Source organism: Bombina bombina, chromosome 2 (assembly GCF_027579735.1).
Source record: "Bombina bombina isolate aBomBom1 chromosome 2, aBomBom1.pri, whole genome shotgun sequence".
Taxonomy (NCBI): domain Eukaryota; kingdom Metazoa; phylum Chordata; class Amphibia; order Anura; family Bombinatoridae; genus Bombina; species Bombina bombina.
In genome coordinates, this window is record NC_069500.1 from 1,146,356,974 (window position 1) to 1,146,375,278 (window position 18,305).

At 43.1% G+C, this 18,305-nt stretch overlaps 1 protein-coding gene across 1 annotated transcript in view; it reads right to left on the minus strand.

The window, feature by feature from the left end:
* Window positions 1-18,305, minus strand: part of NEK1 (NIMA related kinase 1) — an 827,448-nt gene that overhangs the window by 258,824 nt on the left and 550,319 nt on the right. The window contains exon 26 of the mRNA XM_053700237.1: window positions 4,243-4,437. Within this exon, the coding sequence (XP_053556212.1) occupies window positions 4,243-4,437 (195 nt within the window). The remainder of the gene's footprint in view (window positions 1-4,242; window positions 4,438-18,305) is intronic.

Genomic DNA, 18,305 nt, shown 5'->3' on the forward strand with positions numbered 1-18,305 from the left:
ATCTTCCACCCATGAGATTGAAGAAGAAAAAGACGACAGGATGGTGCTTGAACCAGAATATTGTCCAAGTATGGCGCTACTGCTATACCTCTGGTTCTGGCCACTGCAAGCAGAGCCCCTAGAACCTTCGTAAAAACTCTTGGAGCAGTAGCTAGACCAAAAGGAAGTGCAATAAACTGGAAGTGCTGGTCCAGGAACGCAAACCTTAGGAACTTGAAGTGCTTCCTGTGTATTGTAATTTGAAGGTAAGCATCCTTCAGATCTATAGTGGTTATGAACTGTCCTTCCTGAACTAAGGGAAGGATAGACCTTATCGTCTCCATCTTGAACGAGGGGACAGATAGGAATTTGTGTAAGCACTTTAGGTCCAGAATCGGGCGGAAAGTTCCCTCCTTCTTTGGGACCACAAAGAGGTTTGAATAGTACCTCAGACCTCTTTCTGTAAGAGGTACCAGGACAATGACTCCTAGAGAGGAGAGATCTCTCACACACCCCAGAAAGGCTCCTCTCTTTTCTGGCCTTGAAGACAGGTTTGATAGGAGGAATCTGCCCCAGGGTGGATGAGACTTGAAACCTATTTTGTTTCCCTGAGCGATGACCTCCAGGACCCATAGGTCTTGCACGTCCCCAAATCAAGCATCCGAAAAGAGCGACAGTCTGCTCCTACAAGATCCAAAACCGGATCGGTGGCCGCCCCTTCATGCCGACTTTGTCTCGGCGGGCTTCTTGCTCTTCTTGGATTTATTCCAGGACTCAGCGGGCTTCCAAGTCCCCTTGGATTGCTTGGGCTTTGCAGAGGGCTGCTGATGTTGGGATTTATCCGAACAAAAGGAAGGAAAATTAGGACCTTGTCCCTTAGGCTTGTTCTTCTTATCCTGCGGTAAAAAGGCACCTTTGCCTCCAGTAACCATGGAGATGTCATGGTGCCAGGAATCAGACAGACGAGAAGTGCAAAAATAATCACACCTTTATTAATAACAAAAAAATAATAAAAGTCCACAAGTCAAATAACAAGCCAGGAGTCAAAGCCAGATCTCATAGTCAGACAAGCCGAGTCAGGAGCCAAAGCGAATAGTCAGACGAGCCGAGTCAGGAACCAAAGCGAGTAGTTGGACGAGCCGGAATCAGGAACAAGGAGAACAGCAGAGCCAGGAACAAGCCAGGGATCAGGAACCAGGAGGGACGTCAGACAGCCAGGTAATACACAGGAACTGAAACTCACAAACAGGTCTGAGACAACGCAAGGGCAAAGCATACTGAACAGAGGCCCTTTAAATAATAAGTGATGACATCACAATTCTGAGACTGCAACCTGTCTCACATGGATGATGTACACCAGTCTGACCATAAGAGGGTGTGCAGGAAATGAGCAGCATCACACACTCTGCACCAGACTCAGCAAGATAGGTGAGTAAAAAGGCTGCCAGCAGCACATGGCAAACAAAGCAGGGAAAAAACCCTGACAGGACATAATCGATTCCAGGCCTGGACCAAATAGAATCTTTCCCTTAAATGGGAGGGAAAGAAGTCTTGACTTAAAAGTCATATCCGCAGACCAGGACTTCAGCCAGAGTGCCCTACGGGCTTGAACAGAAGAACCTGGATCACGTCAAGGGGATCTTCCACCTGGAAAAACTCAGATAAGGAGTCGCACCAGTAGGTAGCCGCTCAAGCAACCGCAGCAACAGCCGCTGCCGGTTGAAATAAATATCCCGTATGTTGAAACCTTTTTCTTAACAGAGTTTCTATCTTCTTATCCATGGGCTCTTTAAACGACGAACTATCCTCAAGCGGGATAGTAGTGCGCTTAGCAAGTGTGGCGATATCGCCATCCACCTTGGGGATGGAACCCCACAACTCCAATTGAGAGTTCAGGACCGGGAACAATTTTAAAAAAAATAACCAATTCTTTCCCATTCATTCGAAATAATGTTCTCCATCTTTACGGGAACCGAGAAAGTTTGTAGTACAACCATGTCCTTGTAGACCTTATCTAATATAGGAATCAAAGGTACCTCAGGCAATTTGGGCTCTAAAACCTCTAATGTAACCAAAACTTCCTTCAGCAGAAAGCGTAAATGCTAAATCCTAAATCTAAAGTCTGGTTCCTCCGCAGCTGGAGGCTTAGAGGCAGCAGATTCCAACCCAGAAAGAGCACCCTCTGAAGTATCAGAGGCGCCTTCATCACTGGATAATCTTGTATCAGATAAATCCAATAAGTTAGTAGATGACCCCTGGGAAGGATAGCAATATTTGACCTTTTGCTTGCGCTTAGCAGGGCGAGGTAAAGCATTAAAGGCCGCAGACACTGTCGTTTGTAACTGCTCAGTAAAGTCTGGTGGTAAAAGGGCCCCTCCAGATTAGGAGTGCTACGGGAAGCTGCATGTGTATTAGGAGATGACTGTAGGGTGCGCACCTCATGGGACGGAGACTCCTCAGAGGTGGACAGCTCAGTGGTATCAAACATATTAACCTTCTTTGACATGCTTACTTTATAAAGGCATGTGGAACATAATTGAGCAGGCGGGTATACCGCAGCCTCCTCACAATATAGACAAATATTAGACTTAGGTAAAGAGGGAGGACCCTCTAATGCATCAGAATCCTCCATAGCTTGCGTTTACAAAGCAGACTATTGATTAATAATAAACAAATGGCACCTTCATACCCCTAATGGCTGGGGCATTTACTACCTCCTATGACCCAGGCCAAACAGAGAAACTGCTTCTTCTCCGGTAAACCGCACGGTCAGGAAAGAGGAAATAAGTGTGTCACATGGTGCGCAATGCAGGACCACCCCTGCTATAATAGGAGCTGTTATTACGAGTCTGGATGCGTTCGCAGAAAGACTCTCCCTGCATCTCCATTCGTCAATGCTCTCATTAAGAGGCTGACAAGACTACTTAAAACTCCAGTCCCATTTCAAAGGGTAGATACCCTTCATAAAGCACTACTCCGCATCTTCTGACACTTCTCTGCCAACCTCCTGTGACGAAAGGCAAAGAATGACTGGAATATGAGGGAAGTAGTGGGAGTATTTAAGCCTTTGGCTGGGGTTTCTTTGCCTCCTCCTGGTGGCCAGGTTCAATATTTCCCAACAGTAAGGAATGATGCTGTGGACTCTCCTCATATTAAGAAGGAAAGCACTTACCTGCTCCGCTGTCCGGCATGTAGACAGTTACAAGGTATGAGAGGACACAGTTGCTCACAGAGACCTTTGAAAAAGAAAGAACAAAGTAGCCAACTCTGGCTTTCTAAACTAGGGCAGCAATTGTTAGGAAAACGCAGTAAGCACCTCTTTACAAGTTCCTAACTGCTTTAAAGCCACCACTACCCGACTGCAAAGAATGACGTGAAATATGGCTATACCCCAAAACTTGCTTGTAGATGAAATCAAAAATTTTCTTCAGACACCTAAACTTCACCTCCTCCATGCACCGAAGGCAAAGAGAATGACTGGCGGTTGTGGGTAAGGGAGTGATACTTAGCAGTTTAACTGTGGTGCTCTTTGCCTCCTCCTGCTGGCCAGGAGTGATATTCCCAACAGTAATTACTTAAGCCGTGGACTCACCATATCTTCCGAAAGAAAACAGATCTGATTTATTGACTACAGGTAAATTTACATTACCGAATTGCTGAGTAAGAAAAATTAGTAGCGGTTTACTCCTATTAAGTTTAAACTGGTAAAGAGGGAATGTGCATGTATAGTAAATACTTTGTTATATTTATAGCAACTTCCAAATTTAAAGGGACATAAAACCCAAAATGTGTCTTCCATTAGAGCATTTCCAATTTATTTCTATTATCGATTTTGCTTAGTTCTCTTATAATCCTTTGTTGAAAAGCATACCTAGGTAGTCTAAGGAGCTGGGATTTTGCTGCTAATTGGTAGCTGCTCATATATGCCTCCTGCCATTGGCTTACCAATGTGCTCAGCTAGCTCTCAGTAGTGCATTGCTGCTCCTTCAATAAAGGATACAAGAGAATGAAGCAAAATTAATAATAAAAGTAAATTTGAAAGTCGTTTACTAATGTATGCTCTACCTGAATCATAAAAGAAAAACATTTGGGTTTCATCTCCCTTTAATTTTTTATACTCAACGAATCATTGATAACCTATAACAAAACAACCCTTTTCAATCATAGAAAAGTGTAAAATTAGGGCAAGAGTGTATTTGCATAACATACATAACATACTGTACATACTTGCATGCAAAAAAATGTAAAGGAGGAAGCTGTTACCATATGGCTGGTCCTCAGCTTGACTAAGACTGGGCAATGTCACATGCTCCTGCTCTTCATTTGGTTCCCCTACTTCCGGCACCTTCTGATCATTGGGAGGATCTATACAGATTGTGTCCTGAGGGGGCTCCTCAGCCGCTATGTGGTCTGGTAGGCGTTCTTGCTCCCCTTCCTTATTCTTTTCACTGCAAAGTGCTTTATGGAGATAAGTTAGGTTACTACAGACAACTTATAACTCAATTGCCCCTCTTAAAAGCTTTATACATTTGGTATTATTTGTGTAGTGCCTTTTCTTAATGTTTTCCAGTAAACCTATGCTTTTTCATTTTAATTAATAAGTATAATTATCTATTAATGTGTAACCAAAATCCTTAACAAAAGGGAGTTATTAATTTTTAACCCCTTAACGACCAACGACGTATGGGGTACGTCCAGCAAAAAACATAATTTATGAAAGAACTTACCTGATAAATTCATTTCTTTCATATTAGCAAGAGTCCATGAGCTAGTGACGTATGGGATATACATTCCTACCAGGAGGGGCAAAGTTTCCCAAACCTTAAAATGCCTATAAATACACCCCTCACCACACCCACAATTCAGTTTAACGAATAGCCAAGAAGTGGGGTGATAAGAAAAAAGTGCTTTATACAAAAAAATCATAACCACCACAAAAAGGGTGGGCCTCATGGACTCTTGCTAATATGAAAGAAATGAATTTATCAGGTAAGTTCTTACATAAATTATGTTTTCTTTCATGTATTTAGCAAGAGTCCATGAGCTAGTGACGTATGGGATAGCAGATACCCAAGATGTGGAACTTCCATGCAAGAGTCACTAGAGAGGGAGGGATAAAATAAAGACAGCCAGTTCCGCTGAAAAAATAATCCACAACCCAAATCATAAAGTTTTAATCTTATAATGAAAAAAACTGAAATTACAAGCAGAAGAATCAAACTGAAACAGCTGCTTGAAGTACTTTTCTACCAAAAACTGCTTCAGAAGAAGAAAAAACATCAAAATGGCAGAATTTAGTAAAAGTATGCAAAGAAGACCAAGTTGCTGCTTTGCAAATTTGATCAACAGAAGCTTCATTCCTAAAAGCCCAGGAAGTAGAAACTGACCTAGTAGAATGAGCCGTAATCCTTTGAGGCGGGGACTTACCCGACTCTACATAAGCATGATGAATCAAAGACTTTAACCAAGATGCCAAAGAAATGGCAGAAGCCTTCTGACCTTTCCTGGAACCAGAAAAGATAAATAGACTAGAAGTCTTTCTAAAACCTTTAGTAGCTTCAACATATTTCAAAGCTCTTACTACATCCAAAGAATGTAAAGATCTCTCCAGAGAATTCTTAGGATTAGGACACAATGAAGGGACAACAATTTCTCTACTAATGTTAGAATTCACAACCTTAGGTAAAAATTTAAATGAAGTCCGCAACACCGCCTTATCCTGATGAAAAATCAGAAAAGGAGATTCACAAGAAAGATCAGATAACTCAGAAACTCTTCTAGCAGAAGAGATTGCCAAAAGGAACAACACTTTCCAAGAAAGTAATTTAATATCCAGAGAATGCATAGGTTCAAACGGAGGAGCCTGTAAAGCCCTCAGAACCAAATTAAGACTCCAAGGAGGAGAGATTGACTTAATGACAGGCTTGATACGAACCAAAGCCTGTACAAAACAATGAATATCAGGATGATTAGCAATCTTTCTGTGAAAAAGAACAGAAAGAGCAGAGATTTGACCTTTCAAAGAGCTTGCAGACAAACCATCCTGAAGAAACTGTAAAATTCTAGGAATTCTAAAAGAATGCCAAGAGAATTTATGAGAAAAACACCAAGAAATGTAAGTCTTCCAGACTCGGTAATAAATCTTTCTAGACACAGATTTACGAGCCTGTATCATAGTATTAATCACCGAGTCAGAGAAACCTCTATGACTAAGAATCAAGGGTTCAATCTCCATACCTTCAAATTTAATGATTTGAGATCCTGATGGAAAAATGGGCCTTGAGATAGAAGGTCTGGCCTTAACGGAAGTGTCCAAGGTTGGCAACTTGCCATCCGAACGAGATCCGCATACCAAAACCTGTGAGGCCATGCTGGAGCCACCAGCAATACAAACGAACGTTCCATTAGAATTTTGGAAATCACTTTTGGAAGAAGAACTAGAGGCGGAAAGATATAAGCAGGTTGATAATTCCAAGGAAGCGACAACACGTCCACTGCTTCCGCCTGAGGATCCCTGGATCTGGACAGATACCTGGGAAGTTTTTTGTTTAGATGAGAGGCCATCAGATCTATTTGTGGAAGTCCCCAGATTTGAACAATCTGAAGAAATACCTCTGGGTGAAGAGACCATTCGCCCGGATGTAACGTCTGTCGACTGAGATAATCCGCTTCCCAATTGTCTACACCTGGGATGTGAACCGCAGAGATTAGACAGGAGCTGGATTCCGCCCATACAAGTATCCGAGATACTTCTTTCATAGCCTGAGGACTGTGAGTCCCACCTTGATGATTGACATACGCCACGGTTGTGACATTGTCTGTCTGAAAACAAATAAACGATTCTCTCTTCAGAAGAGGCCAGAACTGAAGGGCTCTGAAAATCGCACGGAGTTCCAAAATATTGATTGGTAATTTCGCCTCCTGAAATTCCCAACCCCCCTGCGCTATCAGAGAACCCCATACAGCTCCCCAACCTGAAAGACTCGCATCTGTTGAGATCACAGTCCAGGTTGGACGAACAAAAGAGGCCCCTTGAATTAGACGATGGTGATTCAACCACCAAGTCAGAGAAGATCGAACATTGGGATTTAAGGATATTAATTGTGATATCTTTGTATAATCCCTGCACCACTGGTTCAGCATACAAAGCTGGAGAGGGCTCATGTGAAAACGAGCAAAAGGGATCGCGTCCGATGCAGCAGTCATGAGACCTAGAATTTCCATGCACAAAGCTACCGAAGCGAATGATTGAGACTGAAGGTTTCGACAAGCTGAAACCAACTTCAGACGTCTCTTTTCTGTTAGAGACAAAGTCATGGACACTGAATCTATTTGAAAACCCAAAAAGATTACCTTTGTCTGAGGAATCAAGGAACTCTTTGGTAATTTGATCCTCCAACCATGTCTTTGAAGAAACAACACAAGTTGATTCGTATGAGATTCTGCAGAATGTAAAGACTGAGCAAGTACCAAGATATCGTCCAAATAAGGAAACACCGCAATACCCTGTTCTCCGATTACAGAGAGAAGGGCACCGAGAACCTTTGAAAAGATCCTTGGAGCTGTTGCTAGGCCAAACGGAAGGGCAACAAACTGGTAATGCTTGTCTAGAAAAGAGAATCTCAGGAACTGATAGTGATCTGGATGAATTGGAATATGAAGATATGCATCCTGTAAGTCTATTGTAGACATATAATGCCCTTGCTGAACAAAAGGCAGACTAGTCCTTATAGTCACCATTTTGAATGTTGGTATCCTTACATAACGATTCAATATTTTTAGATCCAGAACTGGTCTGAAGGAATTCTCCTTCTTTGGTACAATGAATAGATTTGAGTAAAACCCCAGACCCCGTTACAGAACTGGAACTGGCACAATTACCCCAGCCAACTCTAGGTCTGAAACACATTTCAGAAACGCCTGAGCCTTCACTGGGTTTACTGGAATGCGTGAGAGAAAAAATCTTCTCACAGGCGGCCTTACCTTGAAACCTATTCTGTACCCTTGTGAAACAATGTTCTGAATCCAAAGATTGTGAATCGAATTGATCCAAATATCTTTGAAAAATCGTAACCTGCCCCCTACCAGCTGGAATGAGGGCCGCACCTTCATGCGGATTTGGGAGCTGGTTTTGACTTTCTAAAAGGTTTGGATTTATTCCAGACTGGAGAAGGTTTCCAAACGGAAACTGTTCCTTTAGGGGAAGGGTCAGGCTTCTGTTCCTTATTCTGACGAAAGGAACGAAAACGATTAGCAGCCCTATATTTACCTTTAGATTTTTTGTCCTGAGGCAAAAAGGTTCCTTTCCCCCCAGTAACAGTTGAAATTATAGAATCCAACTGTGAACCAAATAATTTATTACCTTGGAAAGAAAGAGAAAGCAATGTTGACGTAGAAGTCATATCTGCATTCCAAGATTTAAGCCATAAAGCTTATAAAAAAACAGAATTTATGTTTACCTGATAAATTACTTTCTCCAACGGTGTGTCCGGTCCACGGCGTCATCCTTACTTGTGGGATATTCTCTTCCCCAACAGGAAATGGCAAAGAGCCCAGCAAAGCTGGTCACATGATCCCTCCTAGGCTCCGCCTTCCCCAGTCATTCGACCGACGTAAAGGAGGAATATTTGCATAGGAGAAATCATGAGATACCGTGGTGACTGTAGTTAAAGAAAATAAATCATCAGACCTGATTAAAAAACCAGGGCGGGCCGTGGACCGGACACACCGTTGGAGAAAGTAATTTATTAGGTAAACATAAATTCTGTTTTCTCCAACATAGGTGTGTCCGGTCCACGGCGTCATCCTTACTTGTGGGAACCAATACCAAAGTTTTAGGACACGGATGATGGGAGGGAGCAAATCAGGTCACCTAGATGGAAGGCACCACGGTTTGCAAAACCTTTCTCCCAAAAATAGTCTCAGAAGAAGCAAAAGTATCAAATTTGTAAAATTTGGTAAAAGTGTGCAGTGAAGACCAAGTCGCTGCCTTACATATCTGATCAACAGAAGCCTCGTTCTTAAAGGCCCATGTGGAAGCCACGGCCCTAGTGGAATGAGCTGTGATTCTTTCAGGAGGCTGCCGTCCGGCAGTCTCATAAGTCAATCTGATGATGCTTTTAAGCCAAAAAGATAGAGAGGTAGAAGTTGCTTTTTGACCTCTCCTTTTACCAGAATAAACAACAACCAAGGAAGATGTTTGTCTGAAATCCTTTGTAGCATCTAAATAGAATTTTAGGGCACGAACTACATCCAAATTGTGCAACAAACGTTCCTTCTTTGAAACTGGATTCGGACACAAAGAAGGCACGACTATCTCCTGGTTAATGTTTTTGTTAGAAACAACTTTCGGAAGAAAAACAGAATTTATGCTTACCTGATAAATTACTTTCTCCAACGGTGTGTCCGGTCCACGGCGTCATCCTTACTTGTGGGATATTCTCCTCCCCAACAGGAAATGGCAAAGAGCCCAGCAAAGCTGGCCATATAGTCCCTCCTAGGCTCCGCCTACCCCAGTCATTCGACCGACGGACAGGAGGAAATATATATAGGAGAAACCATATGGTAACGTGGTGACTGTAGTTAGAGAAAATAATTCATCAGACCTGATTAAAAAACCAGGGCGGGCCGTGGACCGGACACACCGTTGGAGAAAGTAATTTATCAGGTAAGCATAAATTCTGTTTTCTCCAACATAGGTGTGTCCGGTCCACGGCATCATCCTTACTTGTGGGAACCAATACCAAAGCTTTAGGACACGGATGAAGGGAGGGAGCAAATCAGGTCACCCAAACGGAAGGCACCACGGCTTGCAAAACCTTTCTCCCAAAAATAGCCTCCGAAGAAGCGAAATTATATAAACAGGAACCTCATTCTTGAAGGCCCATGTGGAAGCCACAGCCCTAGTGGAGTGAGCTGTGATACTTTCAGGAGGCTGCCGTCCGGCAGTCTCAAAAGTCAATCTGATGATGCTTTTAAACCAAAAGGAAAGAGAGGTAGAAGTTGCTTTTTTACCTCTCCTTTAACCAGAATAAACAACAAACAAAGAAGATGTTTGTCTAAAATCTTCAGTAGCCTCTAAATAGAATTTTAGAGCACGGACAACGTCCAAATTGTGTAACAAACGTTCCTTCTATGTAACTGGATTCGGACACAAAGAAGGTACAACTATCTCCTGGTTAATATTTTTGTTGGAAACAACCTTCGGAAGAAAACCAGGCTCAGTACGTAAAACCACCCTATCTGCATGGACCAGATAGGGCGGAGAACACTGCAGAGCAGATAACTCAGAAACTCTTCTAGCGGAAGAAATTGCAACCTAAAACAAAACTTTCCAAGATAATAACTTAATATCTACGGAATATAAGGGTTCAAACGGAACCCCTTGAAGAACTGAAAGAACTAGATTAAGACTCCAGGGAAGAGTCAAAGGTCTGTAAACAGGCTTGATTCTAACCAGAGCCTGAACAAACGCTTAAACGTCTGGCACAGCTGCCAGCCTTTTGTGAAGTAAAACAGATAAAGCAGAGATCTGTCCCTTCAGAGAACTTGCAGAAAATCCTTTCTCCAAACCTTCTTGTAGAAAGGAAAGAATCTTAGGAATTTTTATCTTGTTCCATGGGAATCCTTTAGATTCACACCAACAGATATATTTTTTCCATATATTATGGTAAATTTTTCTAGTTACAGGCTTTCTAGCCTGAATAAGAGTATCTATTACAGAATCTGAAAACCCACGCTTTGACAAAATCAAGCGTTCAAACTCCAAGCAGTCAGTTGGAGGAAAAACAGAATTTATGTTTACCTGATAAATTACTTTCTCCAACGGTGTGTCCGGTCCACGGCGTCATCCTTACTTGTGGGATATTCTCTTCCCCAACAGGAAATGGCAAAGAGCCCAGCAAAGCTGGTCACATGATCCCTCCTAGGCTCCGCCTTCCCCAGTCATTCGACCGACGTAAAGGAGGAATATTTGCATAGGAGAAATCATATGATACCGTGGTGACTGTAGTTAAAGAAAATAAATTATCAGACCTGATTAAAAAACCAGGGCGGGCCGTGGACCGGACACACCGTTGGAGAAAGTAATTTATCAGGTAAACATAAATTCTGTTTTCTCCAACATAGGTGTGTCCGGTCCACGGCGTCATCCTTACTTGTGGGAACCAATACCAAAGCTTTAGGACACGGATGATGGGAGGGAGCAAATCAGGTCACCTAGATGGAAGGCACCACGGTTTGCAAAACCTTTCTCCCAAAAATAGTCTCAGAAGAAGCAAAAGTATCAAATTTGTAAAATTTGGTAAAAGTGTGCAGTGAAGACCAAGTCGCTGCCTTACATATCTGATCAACAGAAGCCTCGTTCTTAAAGGCCCATGTGGAAGCCACGGCCCTAGTGGAATGAGCTGTGATTCTTTCAGGAGGCTGCCGTCCGGCAGTCTCATAAGTCAATCTGATGATGCTTTTAAGCCAAAAAGATAGAGAGGTAGAAGTTGCTTTTTGACCTCTCCTTTTACCAGAATAAACAACAACCAAGGAAGATGTTTGTCTGAAATCCTTTGTAGCATCTAAATAGAATTTTAGGGCACGAACTACATCCAAATTGTGCAACAAACGTTCCTTCTTTGAAACTGGATTCGGACACAAAGAAGGCACGACTATCTCCTGGTTAATGTTTTTGTTAGAAACAACTTTCGGAAGAAAAACAGAATTTATGCTTACCTGATAAATTACTTTCTCCAACGGTGTGTCCGGTCCACGGCGTCATCCTTACTTGTGGGATATTCTCCTCCCCAACAGGAAATGGCAAAGAGCCCAGCAAAGCTGGCCATATAGTCCCTCCTAGGCTCCGCCTACCCCAGTCATTCGACCGACGGACAGGAGGAAATATATATAGGAGAAACCATATGGTAACGTGGTGACTGTAGTTAGAGAAAATAATTCATCAGACCTGATTAAAAAACCAGGGCGGGCCGTGGACCGGACACACCGTTGGAGAAAGTAATTTATCAGGTAAGCATAAATTCTGTTTTCTCCAACATAGGTGTGTCCGGTCCACGGCATCATCCTTACTTGTGGGAACCAATACCAAAGCTTTAGGACACGGATGAAGGGAGGGAGCAAATCAGGTCACCCAAACGGAAGGCACCACGGCTTGCAAAACCTTTCTCCCAAAAATAGCCTCCGAAGAAGCAAAAGTATATAATTTAAAAAAATTTGGTCAACAGGAACCTCATTCTTGAAGGCCCATGTGGAAGCCACAGCCCTAGTGGAGTGAGCTGTGATACTTTCAGGAGGCTGCCGTCCGGCAGTCTCAAAAGCCAATCTGATGATGCTTTTAAACCAAAAGGAAAGAGAGGTAGAAGTTGCTTTTTTACCTCTCCTTTAACCAGAATAAACAACAAACAAAGAAGATGTTTGTCTAAAATCTTCAGTAGCCTCTAAATAGAATTTTAGAGCACGGACAACGTCCAAATTGTGTAACAAACGTTCCTTCTATGAAACTGGATTCGGACACAAAGAAGGTACAACTATCTCCTGGTTAATATTTTTGTTGGAAACAACCTTCGGAAGAAAACCAGGCTCAGTACGTAAAACCACCCTATCTGCATGGACCAGATAGGGCGGAGAACACTGCAGAGCAGATAACTCAGAAACTCTTCTAGCGGAAGAAATTGCAACCTAAAACAAAACTTTCCAAGATAATAACTTAATATCTACGGAATATAAGGGTTCAAACGGAACCCCTTGAAGAACTGAAAGAACTAGATTAAGACTCCAGGGAAGAGTCAAAGGTCTGTAAACAGGCTTGATTCTAACCAGAGCCTGAACAAACGCTTAAACGTCTGGCACAGCTGCCAGCCTTTTGTGAAGTAAAACAGATAAAGCAGAGATCTGTCCCTTCAGAGAACTTGCAGAAAATCCTTTCTCCAAACCTTCTTGTAGAAAGGAAAGAATCTTAGGAATTTTTATCTTGTTCCATGGGAATCCTTTAGATTCACACCAACAGATATATTTTTTCCATATATTATGGTAAATTTTTCTAGTTACAGGCTTTCTAGCCTGAATAAGAGTATCTATTACAGAATCTGAAAACCCACGCTTTGACAAAATCAAGCGTTCAAACTCCAAGCAGTCAGTTGGAGGAAAAACAGAATTTATGTTTACCTGATAAATTACTTTCTCCAACGGTGTGTCCGGTCCACGGCGTCATCCTTACTTGTGGGATATTCTCTTCCCCAACAGGAAATGGCAAAGAGCCCAGCAAAGCTGGTCACATGATCCCTCCTAGGCTCCGCCTTCCCCAGTCATTCGACCGACGTAAAGGAGGAATATTTGCATAGGAGAAATCATATGATACCGTGGTGACTGTAGTTAAAGAAAATAAATTATCAGACCTGATTAAAAAACCAGGGCGGGCCGTGGACCGGACACACCGTTGGAGAAAGTAATTTATCAGGTAAACATAAATTCTGTTTTCTCCAACATAGGTGTGTCCGGTCCACGGCGTCATCCTTACTTGTGGGAACCAATACCAAAGCTTTAGGACACGGATGAAGGGAGGGAGCAAATCAGGTCACCTAGATGGAAGGCACCACGGCTTGCAAAACCTTTCTCCCAAAAATAGCCTCAGAAGAAGCAAAAGTATCAAATTTGTAAAATTTAGTAAAAGTGTGCAGTGAAGACCAAGTCGCTGCCTTACATATCTGATCAACAGAAGCCTCGTTCTTGAAGGCCCATGTGGAAGCCACAGCCCTAGTGGAATGAGCTGTGATTCTTTCAGGAGGCTGCCGTCCGGCAGTCTCGTAAGCCAATCTGATGATGCTTTTAATCCAAAAAGAGAGAGAGGTAGAAGTTGCTTTTTGACCTCTCCTTTTACCAGAATAAACAACAAACAAAGAAGATGTTTGTCTAAAATCCTTTGTAGCATCTAAATAGAATTTTAGAGCACGAACTACATCCAAATTGTGCAACAAACGTTCCTTCTTTGAAACTGGATTCGGACACAAAGAAGGCACGACTATCTCCTGGTTAATGTTTTTGTTAGAAACAACTTTCGGAAGAAAACCAGGTTTAGTACGTAAAACCACCTTATCTGCATGGAACACCAGATAAGGAGGAGAACACTGCAGAGCAGATAATTCTGAAACTCTTCTAGCAGAAGAAATTGCAACCAAAAACAAAACTTTCCAAGATAATAACTTAATATCAACGGAATGTAAGGGTTCAAACGGAACCCCCTGAAGAACTGAAAGAACTAAGTTGAGACTCCAAGGAGGAGTCAAAGGTTTGTAAACAGGCTTGATTCTAACCAGAGCCTGAACAAAGGCTTGAACATCTGGCACAGCTGCCAGCTTTTTGTGAAGTAACACAGACAAGGCAGAAATCTGTCCCTTCAAAGAACTTGCAGATAATCCTTTCTCCAAACCTTCTTGAAGAAAGGATAGAATCTTAGGAATTTTTACCTTGTCCCAAGGGAATCCTTTAGATTCACACCAACAGATATATTTTTTTCATATTTTGTGGTAGATTTTTCTAGTTACAGGCTTTCTGGCCTGAACAAGAGTATCAATGACAGAATCTGAGAACCCTCGCTTTGATAAGATCAAGCGTTCAATCTCCAAGCAGTCAGTTGGAGTGAGACCAGATTCAGATGTTCGAACGGACCTTGAACAAGAAGGTCTCGTCTCAAAGGTAGCTTCCATGGTGGAGCCGATGACATATTCACCAGGTCTGCATACCAAGTCCTGCGTGGCCACGCAGGAGCTATCAAGATCACCGATGCCCTCTCCTGATTGATCCTGGCTACCAGCCTGGGGATGAGAGGAAACGGCGGGAATACATAAGCTAGTTTGAAGGTCCAAGGTGCCACTAGTGCATCTACTAGAGTCGCCTTGGGATCCCTGGATCTGGACCCGTAGCAAGGATCCTTGAAGTTCTGACGAGAGGCCATCAGATCCATGTCTGGAATGCCCCACAATTGAGTAATTTGGGCAAAGATTTCCGGATGGAGTTCCCACTCCCCCGGATGAAATGTCTGACGACTCAGAAAATCCGCTTCCCAATTTTCCACTCCTGGGATGTGGATTGCAGACAAGTGGCAGGAGTGAGTCTCCGCCCATTGAATGATTTTGGTCACTTCTTCCATCGCCAGGGAACTCCTTGTTCCCCCCTGATGGTTGATGTACGCAACAGTCGTCATGTTGTCTGATTGAAACCGTATGAACTTGGCCTTTGCTAGCTGAGGCCAAGCCTTGAGAGCATTGAATATCGCTCTCAGTTCCAGAATATTTATCGGGAGAAGAGATTCTTCCCGAGACCAAAGACCCTGAGCTTTCAGGGGTCCCCAGACCGCGCCCCAGCCCACCAGACTGGCGTCGGTCGTGACAATGACCCACTCTGGTCTGCGGAAGCTCATCCCCTGTGACAGGTTGTCCAGGGACAGCCACCAACGGAGTGAATCTCTGGTCCTCTGATCTACTTGTATCGTCGGAGACAAGTCTGTATAGTCCCCATTCCACTGACTGAGCATGCACAGTTGTAATGGTCTTAGATGAATTCGCGCAAAAGGAACTATGTCCATTGCCGCTACCATCAAACCTATTACTTCCATGCACTGCGCTATGGAAGGAAGAGGAACAGAATGAAGTATTTGACAAGAGTTTAGAAGTTTTGATTTTCTGGCCTCTGTCAGAAAAATCCTCATTTCTAAGGAGTCTATTATTGTTCCCAAGAAGGGAACCCTTGTTGACGGAGATAGAGAACTTTTTTCTACGTTCACTTTCCACCCGTGAGATCTGAGAAAGGCCAGGACAATGTCCGTGTGAGCCTTTGCTTGTGGAAGGGACGACGCTTGAATCAGAATGTCGTCCAAGTAAGGTACTACTGCAATGCCCCTTGGTCTTAGCACCGCTAGAAGGGATCCTAGCACCTTTGTGAAAATTCTTGGAGCAGTGGCTAATCCGAACGGAAGTGCCACAAACTGGTAATGCTTGTCCAGGAATGCGAACCTTAGGAACCGATGATGTTCCTTGTGGATAGGAATATGTAGATACGCATCCTTTAAATCCACCGTGGTCATGAATTGACCTTCCTGGATGGAAGGAAGAATTGTTTGAATGGTTTCCATTTTGAACGATGGAACCTTGAGAAACTTGTTTAGGATCTTGAGATCTAAGATTGGTCTGAATGTTCCCTCTTTTTTGGGAACTACGAACAGATTGGAGTAGAACCCCATCCCTTGTTCTCCTAATGGAACAGGATGAATCACTCCCATTTTTAACAGGTCTTCTACACAATGTAAGAATGCCTGTTTTTTTATGTGGTCTGAAGACAATTGAGACCTGTGGAACCTCCCCCTTGGGGGAAGCCCCTTGAATTCCAGAAGATAACCTTGGGAGACTATTTCTAGCGCCCAAGGATCCAGAACATCTCTTGCCCAAGCCTGAGCGAAGAGAGAGAGTCTGCCCCCCACCAGATCCGGTCCCGGATCGGGGGCCAACATCTCATGCTGTCTTGGTAGCAGTGGCAGGTTTCTTGGCCTGCTTTCCTTTGTTCCAGCCTTGCATTGGCCTCCAGGCTGGCTTGGCTTGAGAAGTATTACCCTCTTGCTTAGAGGAAGTAGCACTTGGGGCTGGTCCGTTTCTGCGAAAGGGACGAAAATTAGGTTTATTTTTGGCCTTGAAAGACCTATCCTGAGGAAGGGCGTGGCCCTTGCCCCCAGTGATATCAGAGATAATCTCTTTCAAGTCAGGGCCAAACAGCGTTTTCCCCTTGAAAGGAATGTTAAGCAATTTGTTCTTGGAAGACGCATCCGCTGACCAAGATTTTAGCCAAAGCGCTCTGCGCGCCACAATAGCAAAACCAGAATTTTTCGCCGCTAACCTAGCCAATTGCAAAGTGGCGTCTAGGGTGAAAGAATTAGCCAATTTGAGAGCATGAATTCTGTCCATAATCTCCTCATAAGAAGAAGAATTATTATTGAGCGCCTTTTCTAGTTCATCGAACCAGAAACACGCTGCTGTAGTGACAGGAACAATGCATGAAATTGGTTGTAGAAGGTAACCTTGCTGAACAAACATCTTTTTAAGCAAACCTTCTAATTTTTTATCCATAGGATCTTTGAAAGCACAACTATCTTCTATGGGTATAGTGGTGCGTTTGTTTAGAGTAGAAACCGCCCCCTCGACCTTGGGGACTGTCTGCCATAAGTCCTTTCTGGGGTCGACCATAGGAAACAATTTTTTAAATATGGGGGGAGGGACGAAAGGTATACTGGGCCTTTCCCATTCTTTATTTACAATGTCCGCCACCCGCTTGGGTATAGGAAAAGCTTCGGGGGGCCCCGGGACCTCTAGGAACTTATCCATTTTACATAATTTCTCTGGAATGACCAAATTCTCACAATCATCCAAAGTAGATAACACCTCCTTAAGCAGAGCGCGGAGATGTTCCAATTTAAATTTAAATGTAATCACATCAGGTTCAGCTTGTTGAGAAATTTTCCCTGAATCTGAAATTTCTCCCTCAGACAAAACCTCCCTGGCCCCCTCAGACTGGTGTAGGGGCACTTCAGAACCAATATCATCAGCGTCCTCATGCTCTTCAGTATTTTCTAAAACAGAGCAGTCGCGCTTTCGCTGATAAGTGGGCATTTTGGCTAAAATGTTTTTGATAGAATTATCCATTACAGCCGTTAATTGTTGCATAGTAAGGAGTATTGGCGCACTAGATGTACTAGGGGCCTCCTGTGTGGGCAAGACTGGTGTAGACGAAGGAGGGGATGATGCAGTACCATGCTTACTCCCCTCACTTGAGGAATCATCTTGGGCATCATTTTCTCTAAATTTTGTGTCACATAAATCACATCTATTTAAATGAGAAGGAACCTTGGCTTCCCCACATACAGAACACAGTCTATCTGGTAGTTCAGACATGTTAAACAGGCATAAACTTGATAACAAAGTACAAAAAACGTTTTAAAATAAAACCGTTACTGTCACTTTAAATTTTAAACTGAACACACTTTATTACTGCAAATGTGAAAAAGTATGAAGGAATTGTTCAAAATTCACCAAAATTTCACCACAGTGTCTTTAACCCTTAAAATAACGGAACCGGAGCCGTTTTTATATTTAACCCCTTTACAGTCCCTGGTATCTGCTTTGCTGAGACCCAACCAAGCCCAAAGGGGAATACGATACCAAATGACGCCTTCAGAAAGTCTTTTCTATGTATCAGAGCTCCTCACACATGCATCTGCATGTCATGCTTCCCAAAAACAAGTGCGCAATAGAGGCGCGAAAATGAGACTCTGCCTATGATTA